The following is an 18,001-nucleotide window of genomic DNA, read 5'->3' on the forward strand; positions in this document are numbered from 1 at the left end:
TTAATTTGACTATTAATGTGTTTTAATGTCTATTTGATAATGTTTTTCTATATTTTTTCTAAAAGCGCATTGAGTCTGTGTATGCCATATGAAATGTGCTATATAAATAAACTTGAATTGAATTGAATTGAATCTGCTCCTCAGATGAGACGTGCCCCCCTGGCCAGCGGTATCATGAGTGCAACGAGGTGATGGGCAGCTTGGCCTTGAGCAAAGGTGTGGCCTGTGAGGAGACCTGCGAGTCGCACCTGCTGAACCTCACCTGCTCCGCGTACGAGCCCTGCATCCCTGGCTGCGTCTGTCCAGAGGGGTGAGTCTCCCAGACAATCACTGGATCCTAGCCTGACGAGCCAGACCCACATTAAAATGTAGGGTCTGGGCACTCACCGTTCGCAGTGCTCAGTCCGAGGGGCGGGATAATCGGTTGTCTTTCAAATTCCCTCTGCACGCAATAGGACAGCGCTGAGTCCCATGCGTTTTCCCACCAGCGGAGCTAGTTGGCTAGTTCAAACTTTAGCCAACTTAAAACAAGCTTAACTCGTGTCACACTGTTGGCCAACAGCAACATCCATCTTTTTTTGTTTTCAAGTAGCAGGGAATTCAAGCCAAACCGTTGCAACTCTGCCATCAATCATTATGTTAAGCCCGCCTAACGACTCTATACATGATTTGATTGGCCTGATAGAAGTTTAATTTTTCGAGCTCACAAGCCAACGGAGAGTTGCTAGACTAGCCCTGGAAGCAAATGTAATTTGCTGCCGCTAGGGTGCGTCTAGATTTCTAGGCTAACTGGATCCCAGTCTCATATCAGAACAACCATGACACATCTAGAACACAAATTGCATGGGTCTGTGGTAGACACAAGTCTGGGTTAATGCAGCAATCACAACTCAGTGGTTAGCTAACTGTGGATAGTAGGAGCTGGTGTTTTGGTGTGTTGTTAAATACTTCATTATGCTTGGTGTGCAATTCAGCAAGTTTTTAAGCTAGATCAGCTGCATTATAATTTTCAATTCAGTAATATGTTGTTTGCTGCATGTCACATAAATTACCACTTTGTTCAAAAGTTTATTTACAACAGTGGCCATCTGAAAATATTATTCCTCACAAGTTACGTGTAGAGGCCGAACAGAAGGGTCCCTTTATTTGAGCGGTTTATAGTATAATTCATCAAGTTTTATGTTTCAGAGTTTGCTTTGCCTATTCACACCACAGTGATAGCTTTGTGATAGCACCAAGCCAAAGACGTCAAAATTCCTGGCAAGTTTGTCATCACAACCGTAGTGCTGTCTCAGAGTGGCCCCAGCATGTGCAGCACAGTGAGGGCACTGAGGTTGCCCATCCGAGCGCCATTGATCCATGTCCGCATCATTGAGGTGAAGGTCGGCCCCCACGCTGGTTTATCTTCAGTGGAAAGGCCTCTCTAATGTCACTGAAGTCAGAGTTTCTGTCCAGTTTCTGTCCTATGATGAGTCATTCTTTTCTACAGTGCTAATGCTATAGAGCTGTCCATAAATATTACTGGATAGTTAAGTTGACTGATATTTGTATATGTAAAGGACATGTTCTGTCACTAAATCTGGAACTGGATTTGAGTCATGTCATGTGTTTCATGTCTAGGGCTACTGATCCAAATAGCTTTACTGCGAGGGAGATTTGTATTGAGAGGGAGGAGGATTGTTAAAAGAGCAGTGAGGACCCACAGAGATGAAGCATTCTTGTGAATCACTGACACTGAACACCACCACATTTCAGCAGATTAATGCCACTTGATCTGTTTAATGTCAAACGCTTACAAGAGAGACAACGTCAAGGTTAAGTGAGTGTATTATTAGGAGCGAGTTAAGACCAATTCTCTGAGGCCAATATCAGACACAAAGAAGTCACAACAGTATTTTGGTCTGTAGCAGCTTCTGTTGGATATGATTGGAGGAGACATACTTCATGTCTTCACGCACTGCTTGAAGGTGTAGTGTTTCCTTTGTTAATTCAGAGCCCCTCATAAATATTCATACACCTCATATGCTATGTGTAAGGATGGATTGTGGTGAAAGATGTTAGCGCCTTTTTGAGTCATAGTCTGGTCATAGGTGAGCAGATAAAGATAGAGAGAGCACAGGTGGAGGTGGAGGTGGGGGTGGAGGCCACCGCTCCTCAACTCCTGAGCTGCTGACTCACAGTGATCCTCTTAACAGACACCTGTCACACACCTGGCCTGCAGCATGTGAACGTCACCTCAGAGTACATCCATCCTGTCACAAATGTGTCAAACAGCTGTAACTCAAGAGGAGTTTTCGTGGTAAATGTGGAAACAAAAGGCTGTCATGCTATGGGGGCGGGGGGTAGATAAGGGGTCTGTTGTCTAGTGTGATGGATATTTAAAAAGTTCCACTGACATGTTGGCTTGAGTGTTTGATAAATACTTGTTTACTTGGACTTGTTTTGTAGACAAGGTTCTCTTTAAACTCTGTTAATGCTGTTAAGACCAGGCTCTCTCTTACTGTCATGCAAAGCTTCACTTGCTTTATTGCATCAACTTTCAATTTAAATTATATTATGCTACATTTATATTACGCATGAAATATAAATGTAAAGAAGTACTACACTCTTACACAGTACAGTAAGTGTGTGTTAGGTGTGTTAGGTTGTTAGAAGTGTTAGGAGAGTTTTGATGGGTAGTAGCAATATGTTTTTTTATTATATGTTTACTTTAATAACTTCAGGCATTTGTACTAACAAATCATATCCACATTTCCATTTTTGAAAATCAGTACTGTTTGTGTTGAAATTTCTATTTTGTGGAAACATTCTAAACTCCCAGATGGTTTGAAATTTAAGGACCATATTGTATGATCACTTTCCCAAAAGGACCAAAACAAACATTCCATGCAGCCTATGCAGCGCAGCTCTGCATTATTCATTGCTCTGAGGAGACGCCATAATGCTAACGTTACATTCATGTCCTTATACATCCGTATTGTGGCCCTTTTAAAGAATCCTTTTGTCCCTTGGCAAGGCAGAGCTCTGGGGATAAGGTAGTAAGTACCCTGCAAATGTCAGTTTGGACTCACAGATTAGGTAAGGAGAGTACTGAGCACAAGGCAGTGCATTTGGAGACTTGCTTTATTTGGCAGCCGTCGGGGCGTGCAGTCGTGTATTAAGGGGAATGCATTAGATGTTGTTTGTGTTAGTGTTGTGTGGGTTGTGTTGTTGTTTGAGAGAGCTGTTTGTGTGGGTTGTAATGGACGTTTGTGCTTGTCGAGTTGTTGTTGAATAGTGGACACTTGGGTGGTCATGCATAATACTGAAGGCAGTCTGTGTCATTGTCTGTCACTGGGTTCGCTCTGCTCTCCCGTTACGTCCAGAGCCCTGCTGTGGCTCCCAGCTCCCAGGGGACTTTCTCTCACTGCGCTTGGAAGAAGGAGGCATTCCTATGTTAATGAATGTCATTCATGCAGGGTAATTACCTGTGCCTTTTCCTTCTCCTTCTGTTGGATGAATGACTACTTTTTTAAGTTTATGCAATAAACTAGTAAAAAGTTGGATCAAGTGACTGCTAAGCAGCTTAGTTTTCAGAACCTGTGTTTAAAATTCATCACTTTTTCATTTGGCCAGAAAGCCTGTGTTTTCTATGCTATGCTGGAGTGCACCATAAGGAAGGTGGCCTGATGCTATTTTGCTTCCACTTTTTTGAAATTATATTTGAAGCCTTAATTATTTGTCTTTTGATGCAGCCTGAAGTAAGTATCATAATAGTTTTATTATAGACATGTTGTCAGGTGTAAGAAGGAGGCCTTGAATATTTCATGTTTCTGTGCCAGCTTTCAATCGGGGAAGGACCAGGGTTGTTCTCCTCACCTTTGCGTTGTCACATTCCTGATGGAAATATGAACCAACAAAAACAAAGGATTCAAGCAAGAAAGCAGTGGAGTTAACCTTCGCCCATCATTTTCGAACTCCTCAGGCATGAAATGAAGTGTCTAAAGCCTGTGGGAATTCCTTCATAACCATGGCACAGTTCCCAAAAAAGAAAAAAAGAATATGATGTTGTGCTGCCAGTAGGTAGGTGGATCTTAGAATGGTGGTATTATGAGGCCTTCTGAGAATCCCATCATACCCATTTATTTAAATTAAATTACCATTTGTTACCCATTACAATTATCATCATATAATTATATTATATTTTTAGATTTTAGTTGACCTTTATGTACTGTATGTGTTTAAAAAGTAGAGAAAAGAAAAACATATCTTTCAATTGCCAAATACCTTCAGAGGATACAGTACATGTGTAGACACCCACTCACATGCTCCGATAAGATGAAGACTGCAATTGACATTAATTTGGCTCTATTTATAAACAGAGGCCAGGCAGATAGGGAATGGATTATTCGGGATTCTTTGATCAGAGTAATTGATACAGTGTCTTGGCTTTGGGATAAAGAAAGCTGTTAACACCACTTTATCTGGGTGTAACTTTACACAGATGGACTCTAGGTTTGGGCACAGGCCATTCAATGTGTCGCTTCATTGTCTGCGATTAGGCAGCCAGAGGAAATAACTCTCTCTCTCAATATTACAAGATGCTTATCGGCTGCGTGTGACAGTGTGGAAACAGCAGACACAAAGGCAAGCTCATTGTGTATCTCTGAGAATGAGAATTGTCTGGTTTTCTCATGTAACTGGTGCGATTCCTGTGCAACTGATCACCACTCCGGATCTGACCTGCTGCTGAAGCCCACCCTGGTATTGCTCATAGACTGTTGGCCTACAGTATTCTCTCCTCATGACTTTGGTGCACTACTGTATAGGCTTTAGAACCTCATTTGGGGTATATTTACATGCATGTCATGAATAACAGGTGGAGAAACTCAACAAAATTAATAATTGACTGTCTTAGAGGGACACTTAACTTAACGTATGTCTTGATTGCTTTAACCATGCAACTCACTCTTGAATTTGTTTTGTTTTGTTTTGTCTTGCTTGCTTCCCAGCTTGCTGAAACATGGAGATGAGTGTTTCTGGCCTGAAGCCTGCCCATGCATCTGGAAAGGCAAAGAGTACTTCCCTGGGGACCTGGTCACCTCCCCATGTCACCAGTGGTAAGGAGAGACACCGCTTCTTGGTCAACCAAACAGTGTTTGAAAAAACTCTTTTTTAAACATGTACATTTCCTCTTTTCTCCTCTTTGTAAATTCAATTTTGCCCCCTCAAAATCTATCCGTCACAGAAATAGTCACGTCTCTCATCTTCGAGGACTTCTCATGCGTCCGTGGCAACCGTAAGACAAATTGGCACACTCCACACCAAGCAAACAAATAAGTGTCTGATTTTAGACAAATCTCCTACCGCGCAGCTAATTTTGAAAATCATCTTTTGCTTGAGGCGTTGAGTTGTGGGATTGCCTCCTCAGTGAAACGGGTCATCTGATAGGCCTGTGCAGCATTGTCTGTCAGGACGGGGGAAAAAAAAAGAGATTTCGCTCCACCAGGCTGACAGAGCCAGTCGTTGTATGATACTCTTTCATTTCTGTTGGACTTGGTTTTGGCTGCTCAGATGAAGGCTTTTCATAACTCTCCCAGCAGTTAGAGGGGACAGGCTTTTAAACTCCCACTCACTCCACCCAGGGCCCTTCTTCTCTGATGATGATGCTCAGAGATAAGCAAGACAGATGAATGATCCATAGAGCGCTGATTCAATGTTTGGCAGCCGACTCTGTGCTCTCCTTCTGCAGATAATTGCAACTCGCTAACAAAAGAATCCATTAAAACTGGCAGACTCACTTGCATTAATTGGTTAAAAGTGGACCAGCACTTTTACAGTGATTTATGGAGGGGGGTGGATTGGGGGGGGTGGGGGGTTCAGCGCTCAGTGATGGTGAATCTGTCTTTCAGCGTTTGCCAGCATGGGACGTTCCAGTGTGTCTTCCAGCCATGCCCTTCGATGTGCACTGCCTATGGAGACCGCCATTACCGCACATTTGACGGACTGCTGTTTGATTACGTTGGGGTGTGCAAGGTGTACTTAGTGAAGGTGAGGGCAGTCTACCAATTGTTGGGTAATTATTATATACAAAATAATATAATACTTACATTTAACAGGGAACAATATAAAATGTTGGAGTCTGACCAACATTTTATATTGTTCACTGTTAAAGTTAAGTATTATATTGTTTTGTATTTGTACATGTATGTCGCTTTGGACAAAACCGTCTGCCAAATCCCATAACCATAACCATAACCAATTATAATACAGCCAATCTTTGGAAATAATTGTTCTTGGTTCCACGAAAGAATGCCAGCTCTAATGACAGGGCATTTGCATCTGTTTTAGTCTTTTGTAACACAGAAAAGCCTACCTATAAATGATAAATTACAAATTACCAAAGAAACAAAAACAGTACCAAAATGTCTCATTATCTGCTTTGAAATAACACCTTCTTCTGAAAATATTTGTTGACATATTTATATGTTGTCTGTTTCTTGTTTTGTCCTACAGAGTAGTGTGGATTCAATGCTGAGTGTGTCAGCTGAGAATGTGGATTGTTATGAAAGTGGAGTGATCTGCCGAAAGTCATTACTCATCACCATTGGTCGATCTGTCATTGCCTTTGATGATGACAGTGGCAAACCTGTAAGTACTCCATACAGTATGTTTGCACAAGGATTATAGCACACCTCCATCTTATTTGATTAATGAGTCATTTTGTTACTGAAAAGGTGCTTGAAGTGAAACGTTAGGCCTCTACTGCCACTTTCACATCTATGCCTTTCATGTTCAGTTAGTGAATTAGTGTTATAATATTAAAAAAGTCCCAGAAAATCATGAAAGTATTTTGACAGAAAATCACCATAGCATTTTTAGTAACCATAGGTGGCACTTCAAATGGTTTTCAGGAACAGACCAAGTGTTTGTTGTATTTTGTGTTGATCGTTTCCATGCCTGTAGTGTAGTCTTACAGAAGCCTGTAAACCCAGCTCAGCCCTTTGAGGCCAGGTGGGCCTCTGTTTCACTACTGTAGCCAATTCAGTGAAAGAGGAGTCTAGTGTCACGCATGATGGTCCCCGGTTGACCTCTGACCTCCCCCCATTCTGTAGAGCATGTCGAGCGTGGTGGACAGGAGGCAGGGCATGTACATCTGGCAGGCGGGCTACTTCACCATTGTGCACATCCCTGAGGCGGATGTCACCGTGCTCTGGGACAGGAAGACCACCGTCCACATCCAGGCTGGACCTCGTTGGCAGGTGAGCTGACAGCCAATGGGCAGTGAGAGCTCAGCACTGAGATGAAATGGCCTTCTCTATGACATATTAGGATGGTGCACCTGCCAATGTGTCTGTTATGTTCTGTAGTGCATAGTATATTTGGCATAGAATGACAAATCAAGCAAGCAAGACTAACTGAATTAGACCTGACAGCCAGCCACAAATATGTGTCTTATTGGAGTCTACTGCAAAGGTACCATTATATCACTGTGTGACTATATGAGTCTATGATTGGACAGTTTCTCAGTAGAGACGTGATTATGATTGCTAATTTTTGGGGTGCTATGCTCAGGGTAAACTCTCGGGTCTCTGTGGGAACTTTGACCTGAGGACGGTGAATGAGATGAGAACTCCAGAGAATATCGATTCTGCAACCCCGCAAGAGTTTGGAAACAGCTGGACCGCTGCCGAGGTTAGAGATGTGTCATTTCAACTCCATCCAAACAAATAGATTTAAAAATGAACAATGTAGAGGAGTATAGGGGAAGAGAGCAAAGCACAGGTCACCAAGCACACATTCCATATGCTTTGGGAAGTGGTATAATAGAGACATTATTCTGTGATCTTTGCTGGAACAATGTCAGCAGGTGTGTCAAGAATAGGTGTCTTACAGTAGTTCCAATGAGCAGGTGTGTGTGTGTCCTAATCCTAAAGCAGTAATTGATACTATTTATTTTTGTTTTATACTATAGTTATATGATGTGGTTCTATGTGTGTGTGTGTGTGTGTGTTTGTCTGTTTATTTGTTTGTGTGTGTGTGCGAGCCTCACTACCTCCCTCTGTGGTTTCGTTCTTGCGTCCAGTGTGTTAACAGCCCTGACATCAGACACCCATGCAGCCTGAGTCCCCTTCGTGAGCCGTTTGCTAAAAGGCAGTGTGGCATTTTACTCAGTGAAGTCTTCCATGTCTGCCACCCTGTGGTGAGTAGGAACATGACACCTTTAAATTGCACCAATTAGAACTACCATTACTCGTGCCATATATGACTATGACCATATGACTATGTGTCCGGCAAATAACCCTAATGTTAATCATATATAGCTGACTGTATGCAACACCATGACAGTGACAGAGGTCAGACAGATATGGGAATGTGTGTGTGTGTGTGTGTGTGTGTGTGTGTGTGTGTGTGTTTGTGTGTGTGTGTGTGTGTGTGTGTGTGTGTGTGTGTGTGTGTGTGTGTGTGTGTGTGAATGCAGGGGAGTCAGTGTGGACTCATAGTCATTTGATTCATTATTCATATGAGTCTACTGTGGGGATTTAACAGTTTGACTCTGGGAAAATATGCCAGAAATGCCTCTGATAAATATTTTAACATATAGCCTCTTGCCGCAGGATATTACAAAATCAATATGAACATTTCCTCTATCAGTGCAACATCAATAGCTATTCACCGCAGCATATGTGAATAATATTGCAATGAATTGCCACTCTCTGGCATTAAAGTTATATTCCAGCCATAGCACAATTTTAGTTGGTATTGTATATTGTATCTCTCATAGTTGATAGTGTTTCTGATCTGTCTGCCATCCTTCTCAGGTGGATGTGACGTGGTTCTACATGAACTGCCTGGCAGATACCTGTGGCTGCAACCGAGGAGGGGACTGTGAGTGTTTTTGCACCAGCGTGGCAGCCTACGCCCACCAGTGCTGCCAGCAGGGCATCACCGTAGACTGGCGCACCCCCTCGGTTTGCCGTGAGTGATAGAGACAGAGATCAGAACATTCTATAATGTGTCAGTTGTGCCCTTTTAAAATTGTGTCACTGTTCTAACATCTCTGTCTTTGTCTTCACAGCGTATGACTGTGAATATTACAACAAAGGTACTTTTAAACAATTGTCTCTTTAAAAGTTTGGATTAAAAAAAAAGCCTCAAATAAAATCTGTCCCTCAAGTTGCCACTAGGGGGCTGTATGTGTGCACTGATCTCTTTAAGGTTTACACCTAACCTAGTTGTGGATGATTTATTCTATTATTTACACCATAGTTCTGGGCAAAGGGCCTTACCAGTTGACCACGTACAGGGAGAGGGACACAGTGATCACAGCCAACAGGACCAGTGGGGTTGTTCTGCCCAGAAGGAGATCCACTGCTGGCCATGGGCTCCTGTCCACATTCATGATGACCCCAGGCCTCAGCAGAGTGCGGCCGCATGGTGAGGCTTCCCTCTGGCTCTTTACACATCTACACAGAATAAGCCTATTTCACAGTGTCCAGGTGTCCGGCCTCGTTGATGTTAATGATGCCTTAATTGGCAGGGTAAAACGTCTTCCTGCTTTTGTCTTTCCGGTGGACTTTTCTTTTGCTGTCTATGGGACAGTGCTGTTCCACAGGAAGTTGATTTACACAGCGGCCCCATCTTGTGAAATGGGCTAATTGCATAGTACAACACAGAGTGTCACAGAGCCTTTGCATGGTCCGTCATTTTCTCCTTTACCCACATTCATTAGATAAGTGCCACCATGCGAGTCAAGTCATGGCTTTGGCAAGTCAAATTGGTGGTGAAATCCATTACAGTAAAAGCGCCTCCATGTTCCAGTATCAATATTTGGTGCTAATGTATATCACAAACATCTGGTGAAACAATATCATGAATTTGTCCCACTCACTCTCAACAACATGGTAGATCGCTGTCCTCGGTCGGGGGGTGGGGGGGGGGGGGTACTTCAGGTGAGAAGCCCATTTCTCCCACCACCCCTCTCCCCTTGCTTCTGACCACAACTCCCTGTTTGTCCACGGGTCGAGGCAAGGATGTTGTTGTGAATGCATGTGCCGAGTACACAGATGGCACTGATAAGGCGGCACGACAGGAGAGCCGGTATCACATTGAGCAATGCAAATGCCGCAACCTGACCCCCCACCTCATCTGCCAACCTGCTAGCCCTCCCTGGCTGCGCCAAGCTGCAGCGTGACTCTACTAAATCACAGAGTGCCACTTTGCTGCCAGGCATCCAGCAGAGACGCACTGGAAAGCAACAAAAGTACATTAACACTTGTGTGCTCAACACTCTTTCTGCCTCATGGAAAAAGTCTGAGGGAGAGAATATGCCTCAGGAGGATTCCATCATGCGTATTCTGGGTCGGGGGTGTCTACTCTCCTGTCTGTGTCCTGGTTAAAGCCAGATATGGTGGATTGTTATATGTCTCGATTGCCATTGGTTGGCAGTGCATCACCAGTCTGTCATATCAGACTAGAGTCCTTTTACCAGTTTCTCTCATTTGGAAATATTTTATATGAATCAGTCCATCATTTAATTAAGAATTCCTCCAATCTTGCTACCGTAAATCATTCTATGATGTGTCATGTTCATTTATCACAAAATAATAATAAATCATCTACATAAATGATCCTTCAAGAAACCTTTGATGATTGCTGCATATTTTGGGTCTGTAGATACATCACTCGTGTCCTTTGAGGCTGCGGACAGACCAAATTACTTCCTGCGGGTGGACAGGGGTGGCCATCTCAGGCTTGCGAAGTGGCAGGACAGTGAGGCCTTCTTCGACCAGTGCACGTTTGTCCTGCACCGGGACACCTGGATCCCCGGCTACGACTCTCTGGAGTCCTTCTCCAAGCCGGGCTTCTTCCTGCACTACATGGTCTCGTGGGTTCACCTCATGAAGTACAACCACTCCGACGGCTTCCGCAGGGCCACGCTCTTCAGGCTAGCAGGTCAGCAGCACTCTGGGTTTGTATGTATGTGAGAGAGATAGAGGCAGTGTGTGTGTGTGTGTGTGACAGAGAGAGAGAGAGAGAGAGAGAGAGAGGGAGTGTGTGTGTGTGTGTGTGTGTGTGTGTGTGTGTGTGCATGCGTACATTTGGAAGTTCTGAAAGGTTAGCCAGTGCATATGTTTACATGCTTTTGTGTGAGATGTTGCAATAATGTGTGAGTCTTAATTCAAGTGTGTTAACTTGTATCGTATGCAGGAATGGCCAATTCTGGCACTTGTGTCCAAGTCTAAACTATTTACTTGGAGACCAGACATGGCACACAGCAGTAACACTCTAAAACCATGACCATCCAGTGAAATGTGGAAATCTCTAAACTATGCGGGCCAGTCGGCCGGCCTCAAACTCAAATCCTCGGGGGGTCGAGCGGGGTGTATGGTGTGTGTGTGTGTGTGTGTGTGTGTGTGTGTGTGTGTGTGTGTGTGTGTGTGTGTGCGCGGGGGGCCCTGAGACAGCTGAGGCTAAGAACAAAGTGTGTGTTTGCCGTAAGCCACCCCCCGCGGGCTGCCTCTCATCTGTCCTGTTGCGCACACACACTCATTTACTGTGCTAATGGCCGCTTTGTGGGCACCGCCATGTTTGGTGTTTGGCGTGTAATGGTGAGCCGTGCAGCTGTTGACTGGCACACGCCCACCCTGGTGAAAAATGACAGCTTTTGTCAATGGCGAGTGGCTGATGGCAAGGCACTGCTTTAATCAGGGGAATGTTGAGATCTGCGGCAGCGGCCGCGTCAGGCGTGTGTGTGTAGTGTAGAATGTGCGTGTGTGTGTGTGTGTGTGTGTATGTGTATGTGTATGTGTATGTGTATGTGTATGTGTATGTGTATGTGTATGTGTGTGTGTGTGTGTATGTGTATGTGTGTCTGCGTGTGTGTGTGTGTGTGTGTGTTTCTGTGTGTGCCTGTGCATGCGTGTGTGTGTATGTGTGTCTGCGTGTGTGTGTGTGTGTGTGTGTTTCTGTGTGTGTCTGTGTGTGTGCGTGTGTGTGTGTGTGTGTTTCTGTGTGTGTCTGTGTGTGTGTATGTGTGTGTGTGTGTGTGCGTATGTGCGTGTGTGTGTGTGTGTGTGTGTGTGTTTGTATGTATGTTTGTGTACTGTATGTGTGTAATACTTTATCTGCTTGTTGCCAGGTGTTTATACAAACATGTATGTATTTACACGCAGTGAAGGGGGATGGGAGGTAACAGTGTTCCCTCAGACAATAATATCTTTCTGTAGGGCAGAATAGAACCCTGAGAGTTCAAGAGTGCAGCACGCACATCCAAGTAGTTGAGTACTGGGTGCTGGACAGGAAGGCACAAGCAAGTAGAAGAACGTTTAGTCCGCACACCAGAATCTGCTCCTTATCGTTTTTTTATTTGTAGGCTATATCACCACATGTGACGTTTCGGGCCCCAGCCCTTCATCAGACAAATCATCATGTCTGATGAAGGGCTCGGGCCCGAAACGTCACATGTGGTGATATAGCCTACAAATAAAAAACCGCTAAGGAGCAGATTCTGGTGTGCGGACTCAACGTTCTTCTACTCAGAATAGAACCTTGCTCATTGTCTCTGGTACAGAATCTCCCAAGTGTAGTGGCAGATTTGAAACCCTTAGCAACACGGAGATCAAGTGATCTGTGCATCTGACGGCCAATCGCTGTGTTATCAGGGCACCCAGCCGAAGGCTCGTGTTTCGGGTACGTGAGAAGCCATGAGAGTCCACTGCCCGTTATCATCTCTGTCTGGACGACGACCAGGAGCAGGGCCTGCTGAGCCAGCCCAATTACCCTGGCTAAATATACCAGCGCACTTGTTTTTGTTCATGAAAAAGTTGGAGCATCCACAGAGTTTGCCAGCAAAAGCCGCATTGGGTTTCTGGCTGAGGTTGGGGGCATGCCGGGCAGATTGGTTGAGAGGATAAAGAGTGACATAGGGATATTCAGCTGATTCACCCAGTGGAAACATGGGGTCATGCTGACAGACAGTGCCTCTGCATGTAGAGGTCAAAGGTCACTCCAAACATGAGGTGATCAGATGGTGATCTTATCACACTGTGCATCTATTTTATACAAATGGTACAAATATACATGCAAAAATATATACTGTGTGGTTGTTTGTTTTCATGTTGTATCTGCTTGAGACTGAGTGAACAGATTTGATTTTGTTTGAGTTTCAGAGAACTGCTTACTGAAGTACATAGTTATCAGTGTCCCATACATGCACCACTGCTACCTGATATTTCATGTAGCACTTTAGTGGGACCCTCTGTCAACCGACAGATATACCCGTATCATGAGTGTGTTATGGCAGATACCTCTTTCTGGCTCCAGTTATCAAGGCAGTTGCCAAATAATTTGATGGTTTCAGATTACTGCTGTCAGTAATTACATGACAGCTCTCACAAACAGATTGCTAACAGTTCCTATTACATGATGTTACTAAGCTGTCAGGGCATCACTGCATGATGCTCATCATGACAATTAGTGATCATGGTGTTATACATTGTTGTAGTATAGGGCTTAAGGACACTCTGGATATCACAGTGACTTACAGCCTGGTTACACTCTGGATATCACAGTGACTTGCAGCCTGGTTACACTGGGAGCACAACTGAAGCGTGGAGCGTGAAATAGATTTAGTAGTGTGTACAATGTGCACAGCACTTACGTCTGCTCTAGCCAGGTCCACTGATTACAGTGGAAGCTAATTGTTGTAGCATTCGCTCCATGATCGGAAGTCTTCGTGCCTAGTGTAGCCCCACTGTGAGGCCAAGAAATGCTGCCTGTTATAGTATTGTTAGGATGTGGTTATGTCATTGTCATGTTAGAGGATTCTGTTATATTGGTAACATAGCAACGAATTGTTTGTCATTTCACAGCGTTCAATTAATAATACTAATGTTGATATTAGTTTGATGCAAGATCCACTCTAAAGCTCATGATGTTGTTGTGTTCTCTATAAGCCCTGTCTTCAGAGTACCAGATCGGACCACGGTGCCAGTGGCGGTACGAGTCGTGTGTTAGCCCCTGCTTCAGGACCTGCAGCGACCCGTCAGGCCAAAGCTGCGTCACTATTCTAAAGTAAGAACCCGAAAGACGCCTCACAGTGACCCACTTAGCCGCACACCACACTTTGTGTGCCTCACTAGCCACGGCTGGCCGCTCAAAGCCAGCGCTGTGAATATCAGACATCCACTGAATGTCTGGGGACATGACTGCATCGAATGAGTAACTTGGGGCCAATGTGGAGCTGTGTAATCTGAGTCCAGTGAAAGTTCTTTGTGCTTCTCATATTCTGTTTTTGACCAGTGCATTTTGTACTCATAAGGTCATTATACTATTATAAATAAACATGCTATCAAAAGGCTGTTTTTTTTACCTCATTAATTCAAAATAATGCTTAATTACTTTTCCAAGTCCTAGTTAAGTTATATGAACACTTTTAGTTCTATTAAGTTATATCAAGTTGTATTAAGACCTTGTTTTTGTGTGTTTATTCTGTTTAGAGTGGAGGGATGTCTCCCTGTCTGTCCAGCTCACATGGTCCTGGATGAGGTCACCCAGAGATGCGTCCATCTGGAAGACTGTAAGACACTGACAGATATTAGCATCTGGTGCAAGCGTTCAGACAACGTTGGCATAAATATGCCAGATGGATGTGCTCAGATTAGTTGTTAAAGTACTGTATATAAAAAGTTGAAGATGAACCAAATGTACTCATATTCACGGTTTGTAAAGGGGAAGAGCACTGTAGTTTGAGTAGACCTCATTTGCCCTTGTTCTTGAGCAAAGTTCACAAGCTCTGTTTACACCCCATAATATCATCGCAGTGCTATATCCAATTACCTGAATGTTGAAATATTCAGCCTAACATCTGCTTAATTAAGCTTGATGCTCTAATCTGGCTTCTCAAACTCCTGGTGATGGGGTTTCACTCTTGCCACAGGCGAAGCATTAACCCTTCTCCCTCCCCCCCTTTTCCACTCTTAAATGGGCGCTCTTATCTAACAGTTGCCTTATTGTTTGTCCGCAGGCACTAAGCCCCCAGTTGCCGTTCAGCCCATTACGCCGTCCAGCACCGCGGCAACACCTGCAGCTGTCACTTCTGCCACCACCACAACCACTTTGGCCCCCTCCACCACACGTGCCACTCCCCCCTCCCCCACCACCACCACCACCACCACCACCAGCGTCCCCACTCAGGCCCCATCAACCACCACCCCTGCTGTGGAGACCTTCAGCACCACAGTACATGCCCCATCCACCAGCACTGACAAAGTGGTCACTCCAACCACTACTGTTACCGCCATAGTGGCCACTGGGTCAACCCAGCCCTCAACCCCCAAGCCGTCTGCGCTACCAACAGGCGCATTTGAATCCTCCTCAGCGACGGTCAGACCGGTGGTGGTGGACTCTGTGAGGACAACTGCGAGGACGTCGGCTGCCTCTCCCTCCACAGTCCCTGTGGTCACCACCACGGAGACCACAAGCAGGACACCCAGCCCCTCGACCACTCCTGAGTCTGCCAGCACTCAGAAAACGACTCCCGCGTCCCCCACCTCGCTGTTCTGGCTGACCTCCTCCACGGCCAGGACAGGCATCACCTCCCCTCCCCCCACCACCGCCACCGCCACCAGTCCCCCCTCCCCTCCCTCCCCTACTGTTGCTGAACTCACCAGCATAACTCCGGGGCCCACCCGAGTGAGCACTCTGCCTGCACTTCCAGTCTCCACCACCGGGGTTACCAGTGCAGCCACATCCAGCACAGCTATGACCTCTCCCCACATCACCACCACCTCCAGCACTAGGGCCACCATAGCCTCTGAGCCCTCAGTGGTGACTGGCAGGACAACAGCCTCCAGAGCCTCCTCTACTACACCCACAACCAGATCTCCAGAGACAACCCAAAGCACAACTGAGCATCCTACACCATCAGTCAAAACAACAACCCATGCCACTGAGACTAGGACTACTGTATCTGTTACAGAGACTACATACTCGCCTGCAACTTCCCCCACTCACACCGTAGCTTCTACCACAGTCAAGACCATTCCGGAATCCACTACAGAATCAGCCACACCTAGTGCTGCTTTCACCACTGTGAAGACAACACCATCCAGAGCCCCGCGGACAACCCAGCCTCTCAGCTCCACAGTACCAACAGAGCGGACAGTGCAGACGTCCCCCACAGAGCCTAGGACATCAACAACAGTTGTTCCTGAGCCATCCTCCAGCACACTGGCTTACACAGCTCCAACAAGGACAACAACAATGGCTGTGCCTGCTTCGCCTACCTCAGAGCAAGCAGCCACCACGAAGAAAACTACCACAGTGGTCGCTCCAACAGCACTTTCTCCTCTGACCACTCGTAGTACTCGTACAACGCCACCACCTGAGGTAACAGCTACAACAGAGCTAACAACTACAAGAGAAACAGCGTCACCCACTGCATATACCTCAAGGACATCTTGGTCACCAGATGTGTCAACCACTGCGTATACCTCAAGAACATCTTGGTCACCAGATGTGTCAACCACTGAGAAGATTACGAAGACCTCTGCATACGTCACTGTGGACTGGAGGCAGACTACGACCAGTCAAGCAACCACTTCCCACGTCACGCCTGTCCAGCCTGTTCTTACTGAAATCACCTCAACCACAAGACTTCCTGAGAGACCCACAACAGCAGAGCCCATTCATACAGTGTCCACAACTTCACAACTGCCCATTCATAGAGTGTCCACGACCACTCTTTCAACAGTACGGCAAACAGAGTCCACATCATTGTCTCCAACTTCTGCTGTGTCCCAGGTGCCATCCACAAAGACCACAACATACAGACCACACGTGGAGGTCACCAGCACTACGTCCCAGCCCAGCACACGAAGAACGACAGACTGGCAGACACGTCCTCCTTATCCAGAAACGTCTTCCACGCCTGTTGCTGTCACACACAGAGTGACCTCAGCCACCAAAACTTTTATATCACCTTTTCCCACAGGTGAGGCCACATCCGCGAAGACCAGCACAGCTCCACCAAGCCCCAGGACTACGACAAGCATTGCCACGTCATCCACTGGATCAACTCTCTCAACAACAATAACATCAGCAACAACAACAACAACAAAATCTACAACACCCGCGGAGAGAGTGACTAGTAGAATTCCAACAACCACAACAGCAATTCCAGAGGTGACGACAGAGGATAGACTCAGCACGCTTTCAACAACTGCAAGGAAACCTCGACCCAGTACTCAAACCACTGCTGTGAGGCCGGTGACCTTACATCCACATACGGACACCACCAGAGTTCCTCCAGTAACAGGGAGGGTCGAGGTGTCGACAACAGCAGCCACCACATCCCGGCCCTCGCCATGGTCACCCGTAGTCTACACAACCTCCACCCCAGCGACCTCAAGACCAAGCACTCCTGCAGAGAGGGTCACCACCAGAGTGACCCCTACTACCCAAACTACACGGACCACGACAGCGCTTCGAACGACGTCCAGAGTCACTCCGTCCACAGCAGCATCCCCTGGAACCCCCACTGAGACATCCACTGCAGGCACCACCATTGCCAGAATCACAGAATCCACAACAACACCAACATCACCAACAACATCACCAACATCACCAACATCACCAACAACACCAACATCACCAACATCACCAACAACATCACCAACATCACCAACATCACCAACAACAACACCAACATCACCAACATCACCAACATCACCAACAACAACAACACCAACATCACCAACATCACCAACAACATCACCAACAACAACACCAACATCACCAACATCACCAACAACATCACTAACATCACCAACAACAACTACAACGCCTTTGTCTTCCACGTCCACAGTGAGGCCGTCACCCGGTTCCCCGACCGCATCAGAGTCTGTGTCGCCAACCCACACTCCTCGCACCACCATTAGATCCGTAACTACGGAGCTCACGACTGAAACTGTGGAGACACTGCCTACAAAGACCATGACAGTATCCTCAATGCCAGTGG

At 45.8% G+C, this 18,001-nt stretch overlaps 1 protein-coding gene across 1 annotated transcript in view; it reads left to right on the forward strand.

Moving 5' to 3' along the window:
- otog (otogelin) overlaps positions 1-18,001 on the forward strand; it is a 49,110-nt gene that overhangs the window by 17,994 nt on the left and 13,115 nt on the right. Inside the window, exons 24-40 of the mRNA XM_076288008.1 lie at positions 145-310; positions 4,992-5,099; positions 5,892-6,030; positions 6,496-6,630; positions 7,095-7,241; positions 7,555-7,674; positions 8,066-8,182; positions 8,802-8,958; positions 9,059-9,085; positions 9,250-9,417; positions 10,657-10,935; positions 13,938-14,055; positions 14,481-14,560; positions 15,008-15,571; positions 15,701-16,371; positions 16,786-17,427; positions 17,556-17,847. Of these exons, the coding sequence (XP_076144123.1) occupies positions 145-310; positions 4,992-5,099; positions 5,892-6,030; positions 6,496-6,630; positions 7,095-7,241; positions 7,555-7,674; positions 8,066-8,182; positions 8,802-8,958; positions 9,059-9,085; positions 9,250-9,417; positions 10,657-10,935; positions 13,938-14,055; positions 14,481-14,560; positions 15,008-15,571; positions 15,701-16,371; positions 16,786-17,427; positions 17,556-17,847 (3,930 nt within the window). The remainder of the gene's footprint in view (positions 1-144; positions 311-4,991; positions 5,100-5,891; positions 6,031-6,495; positions 6,631-7,094; positions 7,242-7,554; positions 7,675-8,065; positions 8,183-8,801; positions 8,959-9,058; positions 9,086-9,249; positions 9,418-10,656; positions 10,936-13,937; positions 14,056-14,480; positions 14,561-15,007; positions 15,572-15,700; positions 16,372-16,785; positions 17,428-17,555; positions 17,848-18,001) is intronic.

This window comes from Alosa pseudoharengus, unplaced genomic scaffold, assembly GCF_046254945.1.
Source record: "Alosa pseudoharengus isolate Yale_2024_CS ecotype anadromous, Long Island Sound unplaced genomic scaffold, YU_APseudo_1.1 YU_APseudo_1.1_scf_16, whole genome shotgun sequence".
Taxonomy (NCBI): Eukaryota; Metazoa; Chordata; class Actinopteri; order Clupeiformes; family Clupeidae; genus Alosa; species Alosa pseudoharengus.